General features: G+C 43.3%; 1 protein-coding gene across 5 annotated transcripts in view; it reads left to right on the forward strand.

Annotated features, from left to right (window-relative positions):
- Positions 1-21,963, forward strand: part of slc37a1 (solute carrier family 37 member 1) — a 120,421-nt gene that overhangs the window by 38,186 nt on the left and 60,272 nt on the right. For all 5 annotated transcript variants that reach the window (XM_078560425.1, XM_078560429.1, XM_078560426.1 and 2 more), the window contains 6 exons: positions 1,467-1,545; positions 10,934-11,069; positions 13,241-13,317; positions 13,433-13,599; positions 16,936-16,973; positions 21,716-21,799. In XM_078560425.1, the coding sequence (XP_078416551.1) occupies positions 1,467-1,545; positions 10,934-11,069; positions 13,241-13,317; positions 13,433-13,599; positions 16,936-16,973; positions 21,716-21,799 (581 nt within the window). The remainder of the gene's footprint in view (positions 1-1,466; positions 1,546-10,933; positions 11,070-13,240; positions 13,318-13,432; positions 13,600-16,935; positions 16,974-21,715; positions 21,800-21,963) is intronic.

A 21,963-nucleotide genomic window follows, 5' to 3' on the forward strand; every position in this document is an offset into this window, starting at 1 on the left:
AACTCTGTTTCTCTCTCCACAGATGCTGCCAGATTTGCTGAGTTTTCCCAGCATTTTCTGTTCCTGCCTCCTCAATCTCCTTTGCTCCAAGGAGAACAATCCCGGCTTTTTCAACCTAACCTTGTAACTAAAACCCCCTATCCCAGCAACCATTCTGGTAAATCTCCTCTGCACTTTCTTGAGAATCTTCACATCTTTCTTAAGACCAGAACTAGACACAGTGCACTAGTAGGGTAAACCAGAGCTTTATAAAGGTTCAGCATAACTTCCCCACTTTTGTACTTAATGCTTCTAATTATGAAGCCCAAGATCCCATCTGTTTTGCTAACCGCTTTCTGAATATGTCCTGCTGCCTTCAAATATCAGTGCACATGCACCCCCAGGTCCTACTGTCCCTGCACACTCTTTCAAATTGTGCTATTAACTCTATATTGCCTCTCATTCCTTCTGTCAAATTGCATCACCTCACACTTCTCTCTATCAAATTCCATCTGCCACTGGTCTGCCCGTTCTGCTAGCTGATCTATGCCCTGTTGTAGGCAATTCATATCATTTTCACTATTTGCTACTCCTCCCAAGTTTGATATCATCAGCAAATTTTCAAATTTTACTCTAAATTCAAATATCCAGGTCTTTTACATACAGCAGAAAAGTAGTTGTCCAAGCACTTAAAACTTGGGGAATGCCTTCCAGGCTGAAAACAAGTATCTACCATGACTCGCTGCTTTCTGTCCTTAAGCCTATCTTTTATCCATTTAGATACTGACACCCCTATTCCATAAGCCTCAGTTTTGTTCACCAACCTTTTATGTGGTATTGATGGGGTTACATGAAGAGATGCAGGTGGAGGCTTGTCTGGAGCATAGACAATGTTGTGGACCTTCTGGGACTCTGGCTTGTTTCTTTGCTGTAAATACTTTGGTTAAAACCTTCAGTCACCAGGTGCTGGACTCTTCTCATTTCCCCACAACCTGCTGGTCTGTTAAATGTAGCTTTCAGCTTTTTAACCTAAGTGAACGCTGATTATTTGCAGAGGCAGAGCTCTTGCACACCCTTTGGCTATCACAGTAACCTGACCTTCAAAGCTCGACATTTAACATTGACAAAAATCTCTTGATGGGAACCACAGTGAAAAGGATTAGGAAAGGACCACAGATGTTCCATGTCTACTTATCTAACATAAATCTTTGCGAACACAGTGTTGGTTTAAATGAATTTGACTGTAGAACATATTTGAGGTTATAGCTGTTTGACTGGGTGATGTTAGAAAGGTGGTAAATGGTTCTGGGGAGTGGAGCCAGTCACTGCTGATACTGTGCTGGGAGCTGGTTGCCTGGCCAGTCTCTTGACTAAGGCATTTTGGGAAGGATGGGGAAAAAATGTTAAAATAAATTTACAAATGTATTTTATTGTTTTTTATTGTTTGAGTTTCAATTGTTGTATCATTTGTTGACATGAAATTGTAGATAAAAGTAATTACAAGCAGCTGCTGGGAGCCCTGGACTACTCGTTCCTGTGTGCCTATGCTATTGGGATGTACTTCAGGTAAGAGCTCGAGAATTCTTTATACAACAGCAAATAAAACAGAATAATGTAGTGTTATGACGTGGCAGATGATGTGTGCCAGGCAGACCAAATCCACAAGGGAAACTTGGTTATGCTATTGCAATGGTTTTGCAATTTATATTTATTACGAGATGTGTGCACTGAATTCAGAAGTAATGAGTCCACCAAGACCCTCTGAGATTTTAAAAGATTTCAAGCACGTACATAAGACTACAATTACTTACTACTGTTACAACTCCTAAAAGTCCTAATTAACCTGACCCCCTGTTACACACTCCCTTTAAGGCAATAGTCCAAAATAGATTTCAGATTTAAAACAAACCCAACAAGTTAACACAGTACCCACTTGACAGTGGAATTCCAAATAGTTTTTCTCCAACTTCAGTTACTTTACAAAGCAGACTTATGCACAAAGGGCTGGAGGCTTCTTGAAGGCTGTTTCTCACACACTGGTTATATCTTACATGGTCCTCTCCTCACATAGCCTTTCATTCTCCTTTATATGTGATTCTCTCTCTTTAACATGTAAACTCTATTGTTCCATATGCCTTCGAAACTTTATCTTCCTCATAACATAAAAACTTCCATTTTGCCAATATTGCCAGTCAGCTTTGGGAAAAATAAACACACTCCTTAGCCTTGCTTATCTGGCTAATTGTAAACAGACCTTTGAAATCCAAAAATCCCTTCATTTATCTAAAAATGCAAATTCCATTCACACCTTACATGCTAAGCCAGCATCCATGTTTACTCATTAGCATGTCAAGCACATTTCTATACCTAGCTTCTTTTGATGATTTCAAGCTTGCAGCCTACTTGACTCCAAATGTAATTAAATCACACAGAAAAAAACATTTGTACTTACCCCCATAAACCTACTTCACAATAAACCAGAAAAATATTACAAAAATTATTATACTTTCATCACACTAGAAACTAGAGTGGCAGGGGAATGGGTACCTTAGTGGGGGAGATACAGTGAGTGAAATAAAAATAGGAATGAAAGACAGAGAAGTAGAAAGCAAATGTGGAAGGCAGAGGAAACAACGGCTGGCAGCAAATGGGGCCAGTTCAAAAAAAATTTGTAAAAATGTTAAACAGACAAGTCTAAAGACACTGTATCTGAATGCATGGAGCATTCGCAATAAGGTAGACAAATTAACAGCTCACATAGATGTAAACGGGCACGATATGATTCCGATTATGGAGACGTGGCTGCAGGGTGACCAAGGCTGGGAACTGAATATCCAAGGGTGCTCTATATTTAGGAAGGACAGGCAAAAAGGAAAAAGAGGTGAGATAGCGTTGTTAGTTAAGGATGAAATCAGTGCGATAGTGAGAGAGGATATTGGCGCAGAAAATCTAGATGTAGAATCAACAAGGGGCGGAAAACATTAGTGGGAGTTGTCTAGTAGTGATAAGGTAGGGGACGGCATTAAACAGGAAATTAGAGATGCATATAACAAGGGAGCTACAGTAATCATGGGTGACTTTAATCTACATATAGACTGAGCAAACTAAGTTAGCAATAATACTTTGTCGGATGAATTCCTGGAGAATGCACGAGATTTTCTTTTAGACCAGTATGTCGAGGAATTGACTAGTGAACAGTGCATCCTAGATTTGATATTGTGCAATGAGAAGGGGCTAATTAATAATAATATTGTGTGGGGTCCTTCAGGGAACAGTGACCATAACATGATAGAATTCTTCATTAGGATGTAAAGTGAAGTCGTCTGACTTGAAACTAGGGCCCTAAATCTAAACAAAGGAATGTATGAGGCCTGAGTTGTCTAAGATAGATTGGGGAACTTCATTAACAGGCTTGACGGTGGATAGACAATGGCTAATATTTAAGGAATGAATGTACACATTGCAACTGTTATACGTTCCTTTCTGGTGCAAAAACACAGCAGGAAAAGTGGCCCAGCCACGGCTAACAAGAGACATTAAGGATGTTATTCGATCCAAAGAGGAGTCATATCAAGTTGCTAGAAAAAGTAGCAAGCCCAAGGATTAGGAACAGTTTAGGATTTGAAAATTACTGCCAGTCCTCGATGAATACTTTGCATTGGTCCTCACAATGGAAAAGGATGATGCAGGTATAGGTATCAGGGTGGAGGACTGTGAAATATTAAAGGAAATTAACATAGAGAGAGGAGGTACTAGTAGTTTCAGTGGCCTTAAAAGTGGATAATTTCACAGGCCTGGATGAGATGTATCCCAGGCTGTTAAGGGAGGCAAGGGAAGAGGTATCAGGGGCCCTGGCAGTAATTCTCAAATCCTTGATGGCTACAGGTGAGGTGCCAGAGGACTGGGGGACTGCTAACATTGTCCCATTATTAAAAAAGGGAGGAAGGGATAGACCAGGAAATTACAGGCCTGTCAACCTAACCCCAGTGGTCGCGTTTGGCAAATTTGATCGAATTATTTGAGGAGGTAACCAGGAGTGTTGATGAGGGTAATGTATTTGATGTGGACTTTAGCAAGGCTTTTGATAAGGTCCCTCATGGCAGGTTGGTCAAGAAAGTAAGAGCCATTGGGATCCAAGGCAAAGTGGCACATTGGATCCAAAATTGGCTGACAGGCAGGAAGCAGAGGGTGATGGTAGAGGGATGTTTCTGTGACTGGAAGTCTGTTTCCAGTGGGGTTCCGCAGGGCTCAGTGCTGGGTCCCTTGCTGTTTGTGGTGAACATAAATGATTTGGACTTAAATGTAGGGGGTGCGATCAAGAAGCTCGTGGATGACACGAAAATTGGTGGGGTGGTAAATAGTGAGGAGGGTAGCCGTAAACTGCAGGAGGATATCAATGGACTGGTCAGGTGGGCAGAGCAGTGGCAAATGGAATTCAATCCGGAAAAGTGTGAGGTAATGCACTTTGGGAGGGCTAACAAGGCAAGGGATTACACTATGAATGGTAGGACCCTGGAAAGTACTGAAGATCAGAGGGACCTTGGTGTGCACTTCCACAGATGCCTGAGGGTAGCAGGGCAGGTAGATAAGATGGTTAAGAAGGCATATGGGATACTTGCCTTTATTAGCTGAGGCATAGAATACAAGAGCAGGAAGGTTATGCTGGAACTGTGTAAAATGCTGGTTAGGCCACAACTGGAGTACTGCGTGCAGTTCTGGTCAGTACATTATAGGAAGGATGTGATTGCACTGGAGAGGGTGCAGAGGAGATTTACCAGAATGCTGCCTGGGCTGGAGGGTCTGAGCTATGAGGAAAGATTGGATAGGCTGGGGTTGTTTTCCTTGGAGCAGCGAAGGTTGAGAGGGGACTTGATGGAGGTGTATAAGATTATGAGGGGCATAGATAGGGTGGATAGGAAGGCAGTTTTTCCATTAGTAGAAGGGTCAATAACCAGGGGTCATGGATTTAAGGTAAGAGGTAGAAGGCTAAGAGTAGAGTTGAGGAGAAATATTTTCACCCAGAGGATGGTGGGAGTCTGGAACTCACTGCCTAAAAGGGCCGTTGAGTTAGAATCTCTCGTAACAATTAAGAAGTATTTTGGCATTCACTTGCGTTGCCATAGCCTCCAGGGCTATGGGCCAAGCACTGGAAAATGGGATTAGTATAGTCAGATCTTTGTTGACCGGCGTGGACATGATGGGCCGAATGGCCTCCTCCTGTGCTGTAAACATCTATGAGTCTATTCAGGCTTGGACTGATAAGTGGCAAGTAACATTCGCACCACACAAGTGTCAGGCAATGGCCATCTCCAACAAGAGAGAGTCTAACCATCGCCCCTTGACATTCAATGTCACTACCATCGCCGAATCCCCCACTATCAACATCCTGGGGGTTACCATTTACCAGAAACTAAACTGGACTAGCCATATAAATACTGTGGCTACAAGAGCAGGTCAGAGGCTAGGAATCCTGTGGTGAGTAACTCACCTCCTGACTCCCCAAAGCCTGTCCACCATCTACAGGGCACAAGTCAGGAGCGTGATGGAATACTCTCCACTTGCCTGGATGAGTGCAGCTCCCACAACATTCAAAATCTTGACACCGTCTAGGACAAAGCAGCCCGCTTGATTGGCACCTCATCCACAAACATTTACTCCCTCCACCACCGATGCACAGTAGCAGCAGTGTATACCATCTACAAGATGCACTGCAGGAATTCACCAAGGCTCTTTCGACAGCACCTTTCAAACCCACGGCCACTACCATCTAGAAGGACAAGGGCAGCAGATAGATGGGAACACCACCGCCTGGAAGTTCCCCTCCAAGTCACTCACCATCCTGACTTGGAAATATATCGTCGTTCCTTCACTGTCACTGGGTCAAAATCCTGGAACTCCCTCCCTAACAGCACTGTGGGTGTACCTATACCACATGGACTGCAGCGGTTCATGAAGGCAGCTCACCCCGACTTCTCAAGGGCAGTTAGGGATGGGCAATAAATGCTGGCCTAACCAGTGACACCCACATGCTGTAAATTAATGAAAAAAGAATAAAACTGCAGGATTCCACAGGTTTTGAACAAACAAAAATAAACTTTACGAGGTCGGGAAGATGAAACAATTTACAATATCTATTTTATTTACCCAGCATGTTGGAGTAAATGAGTAATATGTGAATTAACAGGCAAACTGTGGTCGAACATGCCACACTGTGTAATAAATGACAGGTGTGACCAAAACAGAATCCATGGATTTCTCAACAGCCCCACCAGTTGTCAATAAACACTGAGTCAACCAATATTGCTGAAAGTCTTTCTCTCCCTCATGAGGAATTCCAGCCTTCACCTTTGAAGATCTAACCTTGGAATTCTATCCAAAAGCTGCTTCAACTCGGAAGGTATCTACAATGGCCCACCTCACAGGGTTTCACTCTTGTCTCCCAAGACTCTGTTCCCTTGGATTCCCAAGTCTGCCCTCAAACACCACCTCACAAAACACAACTTCAACCCTTCAGCTGTGCCAAGCAGAACACTATTGCTCCAACGTCCTACAGCACTGAGTCACCAAACCTCTGTCACCTTGGATCTTCAGAGCTTCTGAGCTCTCTTTGATTGTCAGTGCTTTTCCTAAGCCCTCTTCACTTAGCCTGCTAAACAGCCCTTTTCCTGCTTGGAGCCTGTTTCTCTGCTGCTGTCCTTTTTTTCTTAACTGGGACCTCTTCCAATCCCTGTCCCCTGCCTGGGACTCTTACCTTCAGTGGCGCCCTGCTTCCATCACATGATCTGAGTTTTCATGCCATTTCCCCTTTCTGCACAGGCGTCCGTCCTTAGCCTGAAGAATTTAAAATACTGAATTACACATGCGCAGCTCACTCCCAGACCACGCATGCAAGGAAACTCCGAGGTCTGCTGGGACTTCCCGGCCTCTGTTCTTGACAAGAATCTATGTTGGCTTTCATAACGGCCTGCTTAGCTTCCGATGTCAGACAAGGTCAGGCACTTTCAGACCAGTATGGCTTTAGACAAGTCTCTCTTTATACTCTTCTGAGTATACCAATAAATTAAATAAATGAATGAATAAATTAACTAATTAGCCCCTTAAGGGAGTGCTGTAACAAACAGCAACACTTTGAAGAAAACTTAATTTAAGTCTCCCTTTATACATGCTCAAGCTACTTAACCAATCAGTGCCTTTCACCTGCATTTCCTTAATCTTAATGATACAATTAACATCCCGTTAGCAGGCGCGTTGCTCTTGCACAGAGCCAGCATGGATATGAAGGCTTGAACGGGTGCCTTCTGCGCTGTTATCACTCTATGATTCAGTGTTGGAGATATCAATGCTTGCTGTGACCAATTCCAGAAAGCCAGTCACTAAAGGATGGAACTGGAACCAATCTTTACATGCTTTGATAAGCATTTATGTACAGAGATACACCTTACAAATGGGCACCTCTTCACCAAGCAAGCACAATTTCAGTCCGTTCCTATTCTTAGAAGCATAAGTGAATTCCCAATAAATGCCCACCACCCTGCATACAATTGAGCAGTTGATATACACTTACCAGTGTGTACCTGTTCATTTCTATGCTGGAGGGAAAGAAGCAAGAATGCAGGTGGGTGATGTGAGCTCAAAGAATCTTAAAAATGACAGAAGATGATGAGGAAATTTAGCCAATCACATCTCGTCAGTGCTACCTGGTCACCTGGAGTTAAACCACTCCATGCCGGACTTAATCCCCCCCTCGTGCCGGTGTTTATTCCCCCTCCGTGCCGGTGTTTATTCCCCCTCCGTGCCGGTGTTTATTCCCCCTCCGTGCCGGTGTTTATTCCCCCTCCGTGCCGGTGTTTATTCCCCCTCCGTGCCGGTGTTTATTCCCCCTCCGTGCCGGTGTTTATTCCCCCTCCGTGCCGGTGTTTATTCCCCCTCCGTGCCGGTGTTTATTCCCCCTCCGTGCCGGTGTTTATTCCCCCTCCGTGCCGGTGTTTATTCCCCCTCCGTGCCGGTGTTTATTCCCCCTCCGTGCCGGTGTTTATTCCTCCTCCGTGCCGGTGTTTATTCCCCCTCCGTGCCGGTGTTTATTCCCCCTCCGTGCCGGTGTTTATTCCCCCTCCGTGCCGGTGTTTATTCCCCCTCCGTGCCAGCGAGATGTACTTTGGTACACCAGGGGTCACTGTTGGGACCAGCACTGCTTCTTACTCAAACTCTATACAAACTATTCACATTTACAGATGATATTAAAATTGCAGGGCAGCTCAATCACCTCGAAATGACTGTAAAAGTTGGGGAAAATAAGCAAGTGTAGATCAATTTCAGATGAAATTTGGTACAAACAGGCACTGTACATATGGAAGAAAAATGTGCATCACACGTACTTTATGAAGTTAATTAAGTTAAAGATGGAGCAGAAAGAGCCCTAAACTTATCCCGTGCAATCAGTGCAGAGCAGCAATCAACAAAAGCAATAGAACCTTGAATTGTGTAGTCGGAAGCAGTAGGATTTGAGTCAGAAAGATTTATAATCAAACTGCAGAACACTCTGTTCACATAACGCCTTGAGTATTGCATCCATTCATGGTCATGGGGACACAGGAGACATGGTTGAAGCCAGTGAAGTGGTGAGCCAATACTGATCCTTAATGTTAGAGGTTTGAGTTATGAGGGATGATTGGAGAAATTTGGATTTTTCAGCTGCAAATGGAAGCAGTGAATTGGTTAACTTCTCACAGCACATGATAGTTAAGCAATGGAGCAATGTGGGCAATGACTTCACATTTAATTGTGAGAATAGGAGCTACAGGATCAAACTAGGAGCAGGTAATCTGAGAATGATAGGAAGGAAACTCTGATCAACACTCAACATTGGGCCCCAGAGAAGTGGAGGTGAAAACCCTGGAACCATTTAAGAACTCTTTCTTTATTCATTCATGGGATGTGGGCTTCACTGGTTGGACCAGCATTTATTGCCAATCCCTAGTTGCCCTTGAGAAGGTGGTGGTGAGCTGCTTTCATGAACCGCTGCAGTCCATGTGGTGTAGGTACACCCACAGTGCTGTTAGGGAGGGAGTTCCATGATTTTGACCCAGCGACAGTGAAGGAACGGCCGATATATTTCCAAGCCAGGATGGTGAGTGACTTGGAGGGGAACTTCCAGGTGGTGAAGTTTTTCTTCATACAGACTGAGCAATAGTGTCTGGACCACAAGAAAATTTTAAATGACATTTAAATCTTGGTTCATCTATTCAATATGACCCTGAAGTCTCCCCACAACTCCAGTAATCCAATTCAATGAAGAGAGCAGGAGCAATGCCAGAAGCAGCACCAGGCATATCTAAAAATGAGGTGTCAACCTGGTAAAGCTATAACACAGGGCTACCTGCGTGCCAAACAGCGAAAGCATCATGCGATGGACGGAGGTGCTGCCGAAGGATCCTTGGTGAATTCTTGCAGTGCATCTTGTAGATGGTACACACGCTGCTACTGTGCGTAGTGGTGGAGGGAGTGAATGTTTGTGGATTTGATGCCAATCAAGCGGGCTGCTTTATCCTGGATGGTGTCAAGCTTGAGTGTTGTGGGAGCTGCACTCATCCAGGCAAGTGGAGAGTATTCCATCACACTCCTGACTTGTGCCTTGTAGATGGTGACAGGCTTTGGGGAGTCGGAAGGTGAGATACTCGCCTCAATATTCCTAGCCTCTGACCTGCTCTTGTAGCCACATAATTTATATGGCTAGTCCAGTTCAGTTTCTAGTCAATGGTAACCCCCAGGATGTTGATAGTGGGGGATTCAGCAGGTAATGCCATTGAATTGAGCTTCAGTGAGCAGGGTATTGCTGACTAAGTGCCGCTTGATAGCACTGTTGACGGTCTCTTCCATTACTTTGCTGATGATCGAGAGTAGACTGATGGGGCGGTAATTGACTGGGTTGGATTTGTCCTGCTTTTTGTGTACAGGACATACCTGGGCAATTTTCCACATAGCCAGGTAGATGCCAGTTTTGTAGCTGTACTGGAACAGCTTGGCTAGGGGTCGGGCAAATTGTGGAGCACAAGTCTTCAGTACTATTGCTGGAATATTGTCAGGGCCCATAGCCTTTGCAATATCCAGTGCCTTCAGCCGTTTCTTGATATCACGTGGAGTGAATCAAATTGGCTGAAGACTGGCATCTGTGATACTGGGGACCACCTGGAGGAGGCTGAGATGGACTATCCACTTGACACTTCTGGCTGAAGATTGTAGCAAATGCTTCAGCCTTATCTTTTGCACTGATGTGCTGGGCTCCCCCATCATTGATGGGGATATTTGTGGAGTCTCCTCCTCCAGTGAGTTGTTTAATTGTCGTCCACTATTCATGACTGGATGTGGCAGGATTCCAGAGCCTAAATCTGACCTGTTGGTTGTGGAATTGCTTATCTCCATCCATTGCATGATGCTTTCGCTGTTTGGCACGCAGGTAGCCCTGTGTTATAGTTTCACTAGGTTGACACCTCATTTTTAGATATGCCTGGTGCTGCTTCTGGCATTGCTCCTGCACTCTTCATTGAATTGGATTACTGGAGTTGTGGGGAGACTTCAGGGTCATATTGAATAGATGAACCAAGATTTAAAAATCATTTAAAATTTTCTTGTGGTCCAGACACTTGCTCAGTCTGTATGAAGAAAAACTTCATCAGTTTTAAATATCCTGTCACTCGTTGGAACCAGCGCTCGCTTATCCTACCCTTGCAATTTATTTTAAGATAATATTCCTAATGATTGTTCATTTGATTCATTGATAGATCTTTCTGTGCACAAAATGGCTGCAGTATTTCTTTTGTAGTAACTCATTGTGTGAAGCACCTTCAGCCGTTTCTGAGAGATGTGATGAAGTGTGATATGAATATCTCACCGACCTTCCCATTACAGCACTTTGTTCCCTTCCTTTGATCTGAAAGAGTGTTCTTTTCTTTGGTAGTGGTATAATTGGAGAGCGTTTATCTATTCGATTGTACCTCACCTTTGGGATGCTGAGCAGTGGTTTATTCACCGCATTATTTGGCCTGGGATACTTCTACCGTATCCACAGTCTACGGTACTACATATTTATTCAGGTCAGTAAATTAATCTTTCTTTGAATTCAAAAAGAAGTATTGTGTGAAAGTAATTCAGGATGTCACTGTTTATTTGCAGTGTACTCAGTGCACCTGGGCACCCACATGCTAAATGGCGCTCCGCGAGCTGATGTGTGTAAAGGGGTTAGTGATGTGAGTCAGCCTATCAGCATGAACACCAAACCAAATTTCAAACTGAAGGTGATTCAGATTAAAGTGGTATAGGCCAATTCACTGAGACAAAAGCACCTCTCCCCCCACCTCCCCCCCACAGTTTGAAAGGGAAGGGGAGAGTGGGGGGACACTGTTACTCTTTTCCGCCCCCTCCCCCTTTCAAACTCTCTCTCTCTTCCCCCTTCAAACCCACACTCTCTCTTCCCCATGTTTCAAACTCACACGCTCTCCCCCTCAAACAAGGGGAGGCGATGGTGTAGTGATATTATCACTGGATTGGTATTCCAGAGACCCAGGGTAATGCTCTGGGGACCCGGGTTCGAATCCCACCACAGCAAATGGTGGAATTTGAATTCAATAAAAATCTGGAATTAAAAGTCTAACGATGACCATGAAACCATCATCACAAAAACAGAATACCTGGAAAAACTCAGCAGGTCTGGCAGCATCGGTGGAGAAGAAATCAGTTAACGTTTTGAGCCTTCACGACCCTTCGGCAGAACCTTCGATGAAACCATCATTGGTTATCGTAAAAACCCATTTGGTTCACTAATGTCCTATAGGGAAGGAAATTTGTCGTCCTTACCTGGTCTGGCCTACATGTGACTCCAGACCCATAGCAATGTGGTTGACTCTTAACTGCCCCCTGAACTAGGGCAATTAGGGATGGACAATAAATGCTGGCCCAGCCATGAATGAATAAAAAAAACTCTCTCTCACCTCCTTTCAAACTCTCACTCTCCCCTTCCCAAACTCTCACTTTCTCCACCCATTTCAAACTCACTCTTTCCGCCCCCCCCAACCTTCAAACTCTTACACGCACCCCCCAAACTCTCACTCTCTCCCTTTCACACACACTTGCTTTCATACTCTCTCTTTCTTTCTTTCCCTCTCCCTCCCTTTCACACTCTCTTTCCCCGTTTCATACTCTCTCTCTCTCACACACACCCTTTCATACTTTCTGTCTCTTTCACTTTCTCTCCCTCTCTCCCTTTCTTTCACTCTCTCCCCCTCTCACTCTTACCCACCCCTCTCGCTCGCCCTCCCTCCCACCCCCCTCCCTCTCGCCTACCCCCCTCCCTCTCGCCCACCCCCTCCCTTTCCGCTTTCACTCTGTCACCCTTTTTCACATCTTACCCTTTCGCTCTCTGTCTTTCCCTTTTACTCTCGTTGCAGCTTCCCCTTCGCCTGCTTGCTCTTCCTCTCCAGTTCCTCACCTAACTAAGCCCTGATTTTCGATAAAAGCAAAATACTACAGATCCTGGAAATCCGACCTGGAAAAACTCAGCAGGTCTGGCAGCAACTGCAGATGGTGTTAATGTTTCGAGTCAGTGTGACTCTTCACCAGAACTAAGGAAAAATAGAAAAGAGGTGAAATATAAGCAAGTTTAAGGGGGGGTGGGACAGGTAAAGCTGGATAGAGGGCCAGTGATAGGTGGAGATTGCCAAAAGATGTCATAGACAAAAGGACAAAGAGGTGTTGAAGGTGGTGATATTATCTAAGGAATGTGTTAATAGGTGATATTAAGGGTAGAAAGCAGGACAAGCAAGGTACAGATAGCCCTAGTGGGGGTGGGGTAGGGGGCTGTTTTGCCAATCAGCTGCCAGTTGCTATCCCCATGGAATTATCATAAGCTCCCTCCCTCATGCCAAAACATGGGCTTCCCTGACATTCTGGGCTTTCTCTGCTCTCGTGAGGGGCTCTCCATTTAATAATGTAGCTGGGGACAAGAACCAATTGAAAACTCACGAGTCCAATTAAATGTGACCCCATGGATAACCTTTGTAGCAATGCTGGATGGGAATTGTTGCTGGTGATTTTAAATATTAAATATTGCCAGATATGAACTAAGATCAGAGATTTTCCCAGTTGAGGTTAGACCAGAGTATACAGCTCTGAGAATGCCATGCATTCGCTCCCTGATGCATTTCAAAATGCAGTAATGAATTATCGGCACTGATGTTAATGTAATTATTTTGTTTGTTTGGTTTTCTAGGTTATTAATGGTTTAGTGCAGACAACTGGCTGGCCTAGTGTTGTGACCTGTGTTGGGAATTGGTTTGGAAAGGGAAGGTAAGTAACTACCTACTATGGACATTTGGAATAATGATGTTCTGTTTTGTTTTGTTTGCATGTTTTTTTTTTGAGGCATTTAGCTTATCTAATGTGTTTTTTGTGCATGTGACAGGAGAGGCCTGATAATGGGCATCTGGAATTCTCACACCTCAGTGGGGAACATCCTGGGCTCCTTGATAGCTGGCTACTGGGTCTCCAGCTGTTGGGGAATGTCCTTCGTGGTGCCAGGCCTCATTGTTGCACTAATGGGAGTAGTTTGTTTCCTGTTCCTTATTGAACGTGAGTATTTATAAGATTGTAGGAGTTAAACATGATCATCTGTTTAAAGAATTCTATAAATAACTGGTGATTGGCTTCCCACCTCTGAGCGTTGTGAAACCATTCCAATTGATATTGTATTTTTAATTCATGTATAGCCTACACACTTCTGGTAATATTTTATTGTAAATATTTTGAAATTCCAAAGTTTTCTCATTCCCGGGATGGGGGCATTGTTGACAAGGCCGGCATTCATTGCCCAATTTAGTTGCCTTGAGAAAGTGGTGGTGGGGCTGCCCTTTGACTACCGCAGTCTATGTGGTGTTTTTCATACTGCTTTGATACAACTTCAAAGGGTAACTAAGTGTCAGTCACAATGCCTGTGGGCCTGGAGTTATAGGTAGAGTAGATCAAAGGGCAGCACATTTTCTCCCCTAAAGTGAATCACTAGGATTTTTACGATAATACAACAGCTCCATGGTCACTTTTACTTTTTATTTCCAAACATTGATACTGAATTCAAATCCTCGAACTGCCTTGGTGGAATTTGAACTCTCCTTCTCCTAATTGTTAGTCCAGATCTCCAATAACAGTCCAGTCCCCTACCCAATATGACCAATGCTCAAGGAGTCTTATTAGAAAAAATTAAGGCAGTAAAAGGTACTGCATTAAAGGTACTGCAGTTGCTTTTGTTGATAGGTAAATAGGTATAAATGGGGACAAGAGAGTAAATAGATATCTTTCCTGGGCTTGATATACGAGGACAGCGAATACAAGAGGAAGGGGCGGATGTGAAATTGAAGAGGTTTTCAAAATTAGAGAAATGACATTTTGAGAAGTTCAATAGTGAGAAGTTGTTTCAGTAACTAGGGACACATTGAGGATTATCACTAGTTAGTTAATCAGTAACTGAGGACACACATTGAGGATTATTATTGGAAGAATGAAAGGGGGTAAGAATTATTCAAACATAAATACCACAAGTGGATATTAAGTCATTGTTCAACAGGGAATTGGATAGCATTTATATAACAGGATTTTGGACAAGGCAGACATTGGGATAAGAACAGATAACTCCAGTTGAGACACTTATCAACCCAGGCTCAATTGGAACCTCGAATCAGGGGTAGGCCTTTTAGCTCCTCGAACCTATCCTCCATCCAGTGATGACATGGCTGACCTGTGACTTAATTCCATGTACCTGCCTTTGCCTCATATTCCTTCATACAAAAATCTGTCATTCTCAAATTTAACATTAGCAACTGATCTATCGTCAACTGGTGTTTGAGGAAGAGTGTTCCAAACTTCTACCACCCTTTTGTGTGTGGAAATTGTCCTAACTTCACTCCTGAAAGGTCTGTCTCTAATATTTTGGAGATATCCCCCAATCCTAGACTCCCCCACTAGCAGAAATAGTTTCTCTCTATCGACCCTATCAGTTCCCCTAAATATCAATGATTTGAATCACATCACCTCCAAACTGTCTAAATTTCAGGGAACATAACCTTAGTTTGTGTAATCCCTCTTTGTAATTTAACCCTTGGAGTCCCTGGTAAATCTACACTGTACTTCACCTCCGCCCCCCCCCCCCCCCCCGCCTCAAGGACAATCGATTCTTCCTGAGGTGTGGTGCCCAGAACTGCTCCCAATGACTCCAGGTGTGGTCTAACCAGGGTTTTGTGTATCTGAAGCATGACTTCTCCCATTGTATTCCAATCCTCGAAATATAAAAGCCAGCATTCCAATTGCCTTTCTGATTATTTATTGTACCATCAATAACATTTTAAAGATCTATGTATGGAGATCCCTCAGTCTCTTTGGACCTCCACTGTTTCACCATTGACAAAGGCCCCTGTCCTAACCTTTTTAGGTCCAAGGTGGATCACCTCATAATTGCCTACATTGAAATCCGTTTGCCACAATTTGGTCCATTTGCTTAATCCACTGCTATCTCTTTGTAATTTTATGCTTTCACCTACGCTGCTTACAATCCTGCCTATCATTGTCATCAGCAAACTTGGAGATGTGAATTTTCTACTCCATCGTCTAATTTTTTAATAAGTACAGTGAATAATTGAGGCCCTAACATAGATTTCTCTGGGACACAACCTGCCCATTAGACTAGCTTCCCATTACCCCTGCTGTGCTGCTCAGACAATTTCTGAACCAGGTCAATCCCATGAGCTGCAACTTGAGCTAACAGTCTCTTAAATACTTTCAGAAATTGTACTTTAGACACCTCTTCAAAAAAAATTAAATTAGATTAACCAGGCATGACCTTTCACAAATCCATGCTGCCTCTTTCTGATCAGCTGAAAATGTTCATGATATTCAGTCACTCTGTCCTTAATTCTTGACTAATTTCCACACAGCGGATATTAGGCTTATGGTTTATAAATCCCTGGCTTCCCTTTCTTAAAAAGCAGAATGATCTACAGTTTTCCAATTTAAGGAATGGTTCTAGAGCCGAGGGAAATTGGAAAGATTATAGTTTGGGCATCTGCAGTGTTCTCATCAACTTCCTTTTAATCCCTGAGATGGAAACCACCTGGTCCTGAGGTTTGTCACCCTTTAGTCCCAATTATTTTCTTAATTAATGTTATTTTGCTTTTGTTAAATTTGTTTAGCTCTTTTCCCAAATTCAGTAATAATCTGGCTCTCCAGCCTGGTCTGCTATAAATACTGATGCGCAGTAATTGTTCAGTGTGCCCACCGCTGCTTTACTTCCATTGACAATACCACCAGTATCAGTTCAGGGGTCACATTGCTCCAGACCACCCTCTCTTTTTCTTAATAATTGTAAACATTTCTTGTGTTGATTTTGATATCTTTTGAAAGTTTCTTTCGATACAACCTTTTGTTGCTCTTTAATCTGTTTTGTCACCATTTGCTGTTCTCTTTATCTGTGCATTCACCAGCACCTGAGCCCTTTTTTGCATCTTTGTATAATTTTCTTCTAGTTTTATATTGTCTCCTTAGTTATCAATTGATTTTTTTGGGGGGAAGAACCAGGACTCCTATTGTTCTTAACATATTTTGGCCTTTTTTTGTTTTTCGTTTTATTTTGTAACTATGATAACATTGAGTGCCTGATATCTTGAGTGTCTGTATGAAATATCAGTAACATAACATGTAGAAACTCGACTGTCAGAGTCCATTCGACAGGAAAGACGGAACAAAGTCTGTTGAGCATGGTACCTTCAGCAGGAGAATCTGTGGAGGAAGGTTCACCTGTATCTCTTCCTCACCCTTTGTCCCTTACACCCAAACCAGCACATGTACTTCTTTCTACACATGTTCTCATGTTGACAAGGGTCATCTCCTATTGCATTAACTTCACTTCTCTCGTTTCTTTAGACCCCCAAGATGTAAAATGCACACCACGTCGAGCCCGGGTGAGTACTTCTCGCAAGTTAGATGTTTGATATCGTTCGTAAAAATGTTTCACAGTTTACAGCAGCCTCTTTTCAGTGAGTTAATATGAGAATTCCTGACTGGTTGGTTATGGGACATTGAAGAGAAATCCCCTCTGTATTGGAAGCTGCTTTTTTTAATGGGGCTACATTTAAAATTTTCTCAAATCCCGTTTTAAAATGCTACATACAGGAACTAGAACCTGATGGCTCCCTGTGTAAAAATGCAACAAAATAATGGGATGATATTCAAATATTGAGTTCTGCTGATCTACTAGACTTTTGAGAATCTGATTACTCATCCAGAAGACTCGCATTGCAGCTGTTTTTAGTGTTTTATTATTTAATTACCCAGAGCTGTGTGCTTTAACACATTAAAAAAAACCATTGTTTTGGTTTTATGATTTCACCCTAACATAGCTGCAGTTAAAGGCCAGGGTATGATTTGATGATGTGGTTTATTGCAGTGTTTTGTAGACAGGTTGCAGTGTGCTCGCTCACAGTTCCTGTGTTTCCAGTGCAGTTAGCAGCAAGGTAAAGAGGCAGGCAATTGAGCTTAACTGAAGCAAAATGTTCCTTATTGTTTTGGATACCTCTTCACTCCCTCATGTGGAGTAGACTGTTCACTCCTGCCTCAAGCCACTCAGTTTAGTACATGCTGGCCTTGCCAGCGATGTCCACATCCCATGAAAGAATAAAAAACACTATTCCTCAGATGGGCTAGGTTGATGTTGCTTCAGAAGAAGATGGATCTTATAGTTATCTTAAAGCTACACGGAAATAAAACCAACTGTAGGGTTTGAAGGTGGATGGAAGGGTGGCCCTTCCTGTTAGATGTCACTCGATAAATACTGGAGCCAAACCGAACAGAATGACCTAAGTTCTGTTGGAACAGAGATATTTTCACCTCTTGACTGAGGTTGCATCCAGTCTACAGGTAATAAGCTGTAAGTGGACTGGTTACTTTCCACCCCCTTGATATGGTGACTCGGTTACTGCTACTCCAAATAGATTCAGAGAGGTACAGCACTGAGGAAAGGAAAGGCAGAGGTAAAAGTTACAATTCTCATGGTTCATGAGCTGTTGTAAGATATATCCTCTTATATAAAGCAAATAAGATAGATAATGTGATCCCTTGAGCCCCATCAGTCTGTCCCTCAATCCCACCTGCTGCCCTTTCCCAACTCACCACCCAAAGCAGCTGCACAATCCCATGGAAAGGAACAAAAAACTGAAATTCTTCTCCAGCCCCAAGATGATCAAACAAGGTCCAAGAAACCACGGTATCTGGGTGAATGACCCAGCTACCTTCTACATACAGGGATTTCGGATTCTCCCAGAATCTTTGTTAGGAACATGTGCTTTTTTTTAAAGACACAATTTCTCATTTTTCTTTTCTGGCTGGATTTTGGGGAAAAACAATTGAGACCCTGTAAAGAGAATTGAAGCTGCCCAGACGGCTACAATGTCCGCCTTGCATTTCACCAAGTGGGATGGAAAAAAAGACACTTGGTCCCCTGGGGAGTGTGAAAGACCCCCATCTCCTGTTGGCTTTGCACTATCCTGAAACATTTCAAAAGTTTCGGAGAGAGACATCAAAATGCAATTACCTGTTCAAAAGCAATGACTGCAGCAGACATGGACTGAGAGAATGTTCCTGGAATATACAGCTAGCGGGGGACTTTAAGAGACTGTGTTACCAAGCAGGGAGAGATCAGAATGCTGTACTGAAACAGGCTGGAAAAGCTGTTTGCTCTACCTCTCTCTTGGAGTTATTGTGGCTGGATTAGCAAAGTAACCAACCTGAGTAGAGACATCTACTGCAAACTGAGACCCTTCAGGATTAAAGCATGGAAATCTGCTCCAGACAATTATGCCCAGGAGAACATCTGAACAAAATGGCTGCATCATGAAATTACCACATCAAGATCAGCCAAAGAACAGCTAACAGTATAGTCCTCTCTTTATATCTTCATCAACTGTGAAAAGAAATCCTTAAACCTATCCTCTCATTCTGCCATCTGCACTAGTGTGTGTGTGTGTGTGAGAGAGAGCGCCCAGGGAGTGTGTGTGTGTGTGTGAGAGCGCCCAGGGAGTGTGTGTGTGTGAGAGAGAGCCCCCAGGGAGTGTGTGTGTGTGTGTGTGTGTGTGTGTGAGTGTGAGAGAAAGCCCCCAGGGTGTGTGTGTGTGTGTGAGAGAGAGCACCCAGGGTGTGTGTGTGAGAGAGAGAGAGCACCCAGGGTGTGTGTGTGTGTGTGTGTGTGTGTGTGTGTGAGAGAGAGAGCACCCAGGGTGTGTGTGTGAGAGAGAGAGAGAGCACCCAGGGTGTGTGTGTGTGTGTGAGAGAGAGAGAGAGCGCCCAGGGAGTGAGTGTGTGTGTGTGTGTGTGTGTGTGTGTGTGTGAGAGAGAGCACCCAGGGAGTGTGTGTGTGTGTGTGTGTGTGTGTGTGTGTGTGAGAGAGAGCGCCCAGGGAGTGTGTGAGTGTGTGTGTGAGAGAGAGAGCGCCCAGGGAGTGTGAGAGTGTGTGTGTGTGTGTGTGTGTGTGTGTGAGAGAGAGCGCCCAGGGTGTGTGTGTACGTGCGGGGGCCCAGGGAGTGTGTGTGTGTGTTATCTTGCTCCTTTGTTCAACCTAAGAAAACCTGTCTGTGACTAATTCTTTACAATCCCAAAAGTAAATAGTGCAACTGCTGCAGTATTGGTAAAGCATGTCCTCTTTATATTCACAAAAAAAACCTTGTTACTTTCTGACCTGGAGTGGTAGAATAGTGGAGTCCTTTCACCCCTACTCATGTGGTCATAGTATCTTATACAGCAAATTTGCACTCGTTGTGTACGTTAGCATCTTGCTCCAGATGTCAAGGGTTGCTTAATGAGGAGATGGTGATGTAAAGTTTAAGTTATGTAAGCTCTTGGATTTGCATTTTTGTAATTTAAAACAGTCCTTTAGACCTCCCTAACCTAGTTAACTCAAATAGCCTAGGCAGTTGGACTGAATTTAATACTTTTTTTATAAAGAGCTCAAGCTCGCTAGTAATATAAACACAGATAGTAAGAGTTTCTATAAATATTTAAATAAGAAAAGAGTGAACAAAGTGAGCATTGGTCCTATAGAGAGTGCATCTGGGGATTTGTTAATGGAAAGTAGAGAGATGGTGGATGTATTAAACAGGTATTTTGCCTCACTCTTCACTATAGAGGACACCAGTAATAGCTGGATCCCGGAAATAGCTGTAAATCAGGAAATGGGAGGGACGGAGGAACTCGGGAAAATTACAATCACCAGGGAAGTGGTATTGAGCAAATTGTTGGGGCTGCGGGCTGACAAATCCCTAGGTCCGGGTGGACTTCACCCTAAGGTCTTGAAAGAAGTGACTAGTGAGATAGTTGATGCACTGGTTTCAATTTTTCAAAATTCTCCAGATTCGGGGAAGGTTCCATTAGCAAACTAGCAAATATAACTCCTTTATTCAAAAAGGGAGGGAGAAAGAAAGCAGGAAACTATACGTAAGTTAGCCTAACATCAGTCATAGGGAAAATGTTAGAAGCTATTATTTAAGATGTTATAGCAGGACACTTAGAAAAATCCAAGGTAATCAGGCAGAGTAAACATGGTTTTGTGAAAGGGAAATCATATTTAACCAATTTATTGGAGTTCTTTGGAGGAGTCACGTGGTGTGGATAAAGGTGGATGTACTGTACTTAAATTTCCAGAAGGCACTTGATAAAGTGCCACATCAAAGGTTATTGCAGAAAATAAAAGCTCATGGTGTAGGGGGTAACATATTGGCATGGATAGAAGATTGGCTGGCTAACAGGAAGCAGAGAGTAGGCATAAATGGGTATTTTACTGGCTGGCAAGATGTGACGAGTGGTGTACCACAGGGATCAGTGTTGGGGCCTCAACTTTTTTACAATTTATATAAATGACTTGGATGAAGGGACTGAAGGAATAGTGGCTAAATTTGCAGACGACACAAAGATAAGTAGGAAAGTAAACTGTGAAGAGGACATAAGGAGACTACAAAGTGACATAGACAGGTTAAGTGAGTGGGCAAAGATCTGGCAAATGGAGTATAATGTGGGCAAATGTGAAATTGTTCATTTTGACAGGAAAAATAAAAGATAAGCTTATTTTGTAAATGGTGAGAGATTGCAGAGCTCAGATTCAGAGGGATTTGGGTATCCTAGTGCATGAATCTCAAAAGGATAATAATCAAGTACCGCAGGTAATTAGGAAATCTAATAGAATGTTATCATTTATTGTGAGGGGAATCGATTACAAAAATAGGGAGGTTATGCTTCAGTTGTACAGGGCATCTGGACTATTGTGTACAGTACTGGCCTCTTTATTTTAAAAAAGATGTAAATGCATTAGAAGCAGTGTCCAAAGGCTTGGTCAAAGAAAGAGGTTTTGAGTGTCCTGAGAGAGGAGAGAGGTAGAGGGGTTTAGGGAGGGAATCCCAGAGTTGGGGCAAAAGCAGCTGTAGACACAGCTACCCGTGGGGCAAAAGAAATTGGGGGTACAAGAGGCCAGAATTGGAGGATTGTGGAGTCTTTGGAGGGTTTTAGGACTGGAAGAGGTTACAGAGATAGGAAGGGAGAGGCTCTGGAGGGATAGTAATTAATCTAATGTGACTGAGAGAAATGTACCTTTGTTGAGCAACCTAACATTCCTGCATTATTGGTTCTATTAATTTTTCTCCCTGTATTTCATTGTTCACAGAAACCATCCAAGGGTTTGAATGGATGGGATGGATTTAAAGAGAAATGCCAGCTTTACAAAAGCAGTAGAAGTGACTCGTTTACAGTAAGTAGAAGTGCAGTGGCCTTGTATTTAATTATATAACAGATTACACACAGCAAGAGGTACAGAGCTGACCATGAGACATTGGCCTATACAACCTGATCCTTAGGATTGATGTGCAACGTAAAGTGAGACAGCAGCTTTGCCTGGATTCTTACCTTATTCAG

The sequence above is a fragment of the Cetorhinus maximus genome, chromosome 16 (genome assembly GCF_964194155.1).
Source record: "Cetorhinus maximus chromosome 16, sCetMax3.hap1.1, whole genome shotgun sequence".
Lineage (NCBI taxonomy): Eukaryota > Metazoa > Chordata > Chondrichthyes > Lamniformes > Cetorhinidae > Cetorhinus > Cetorhinus maximus.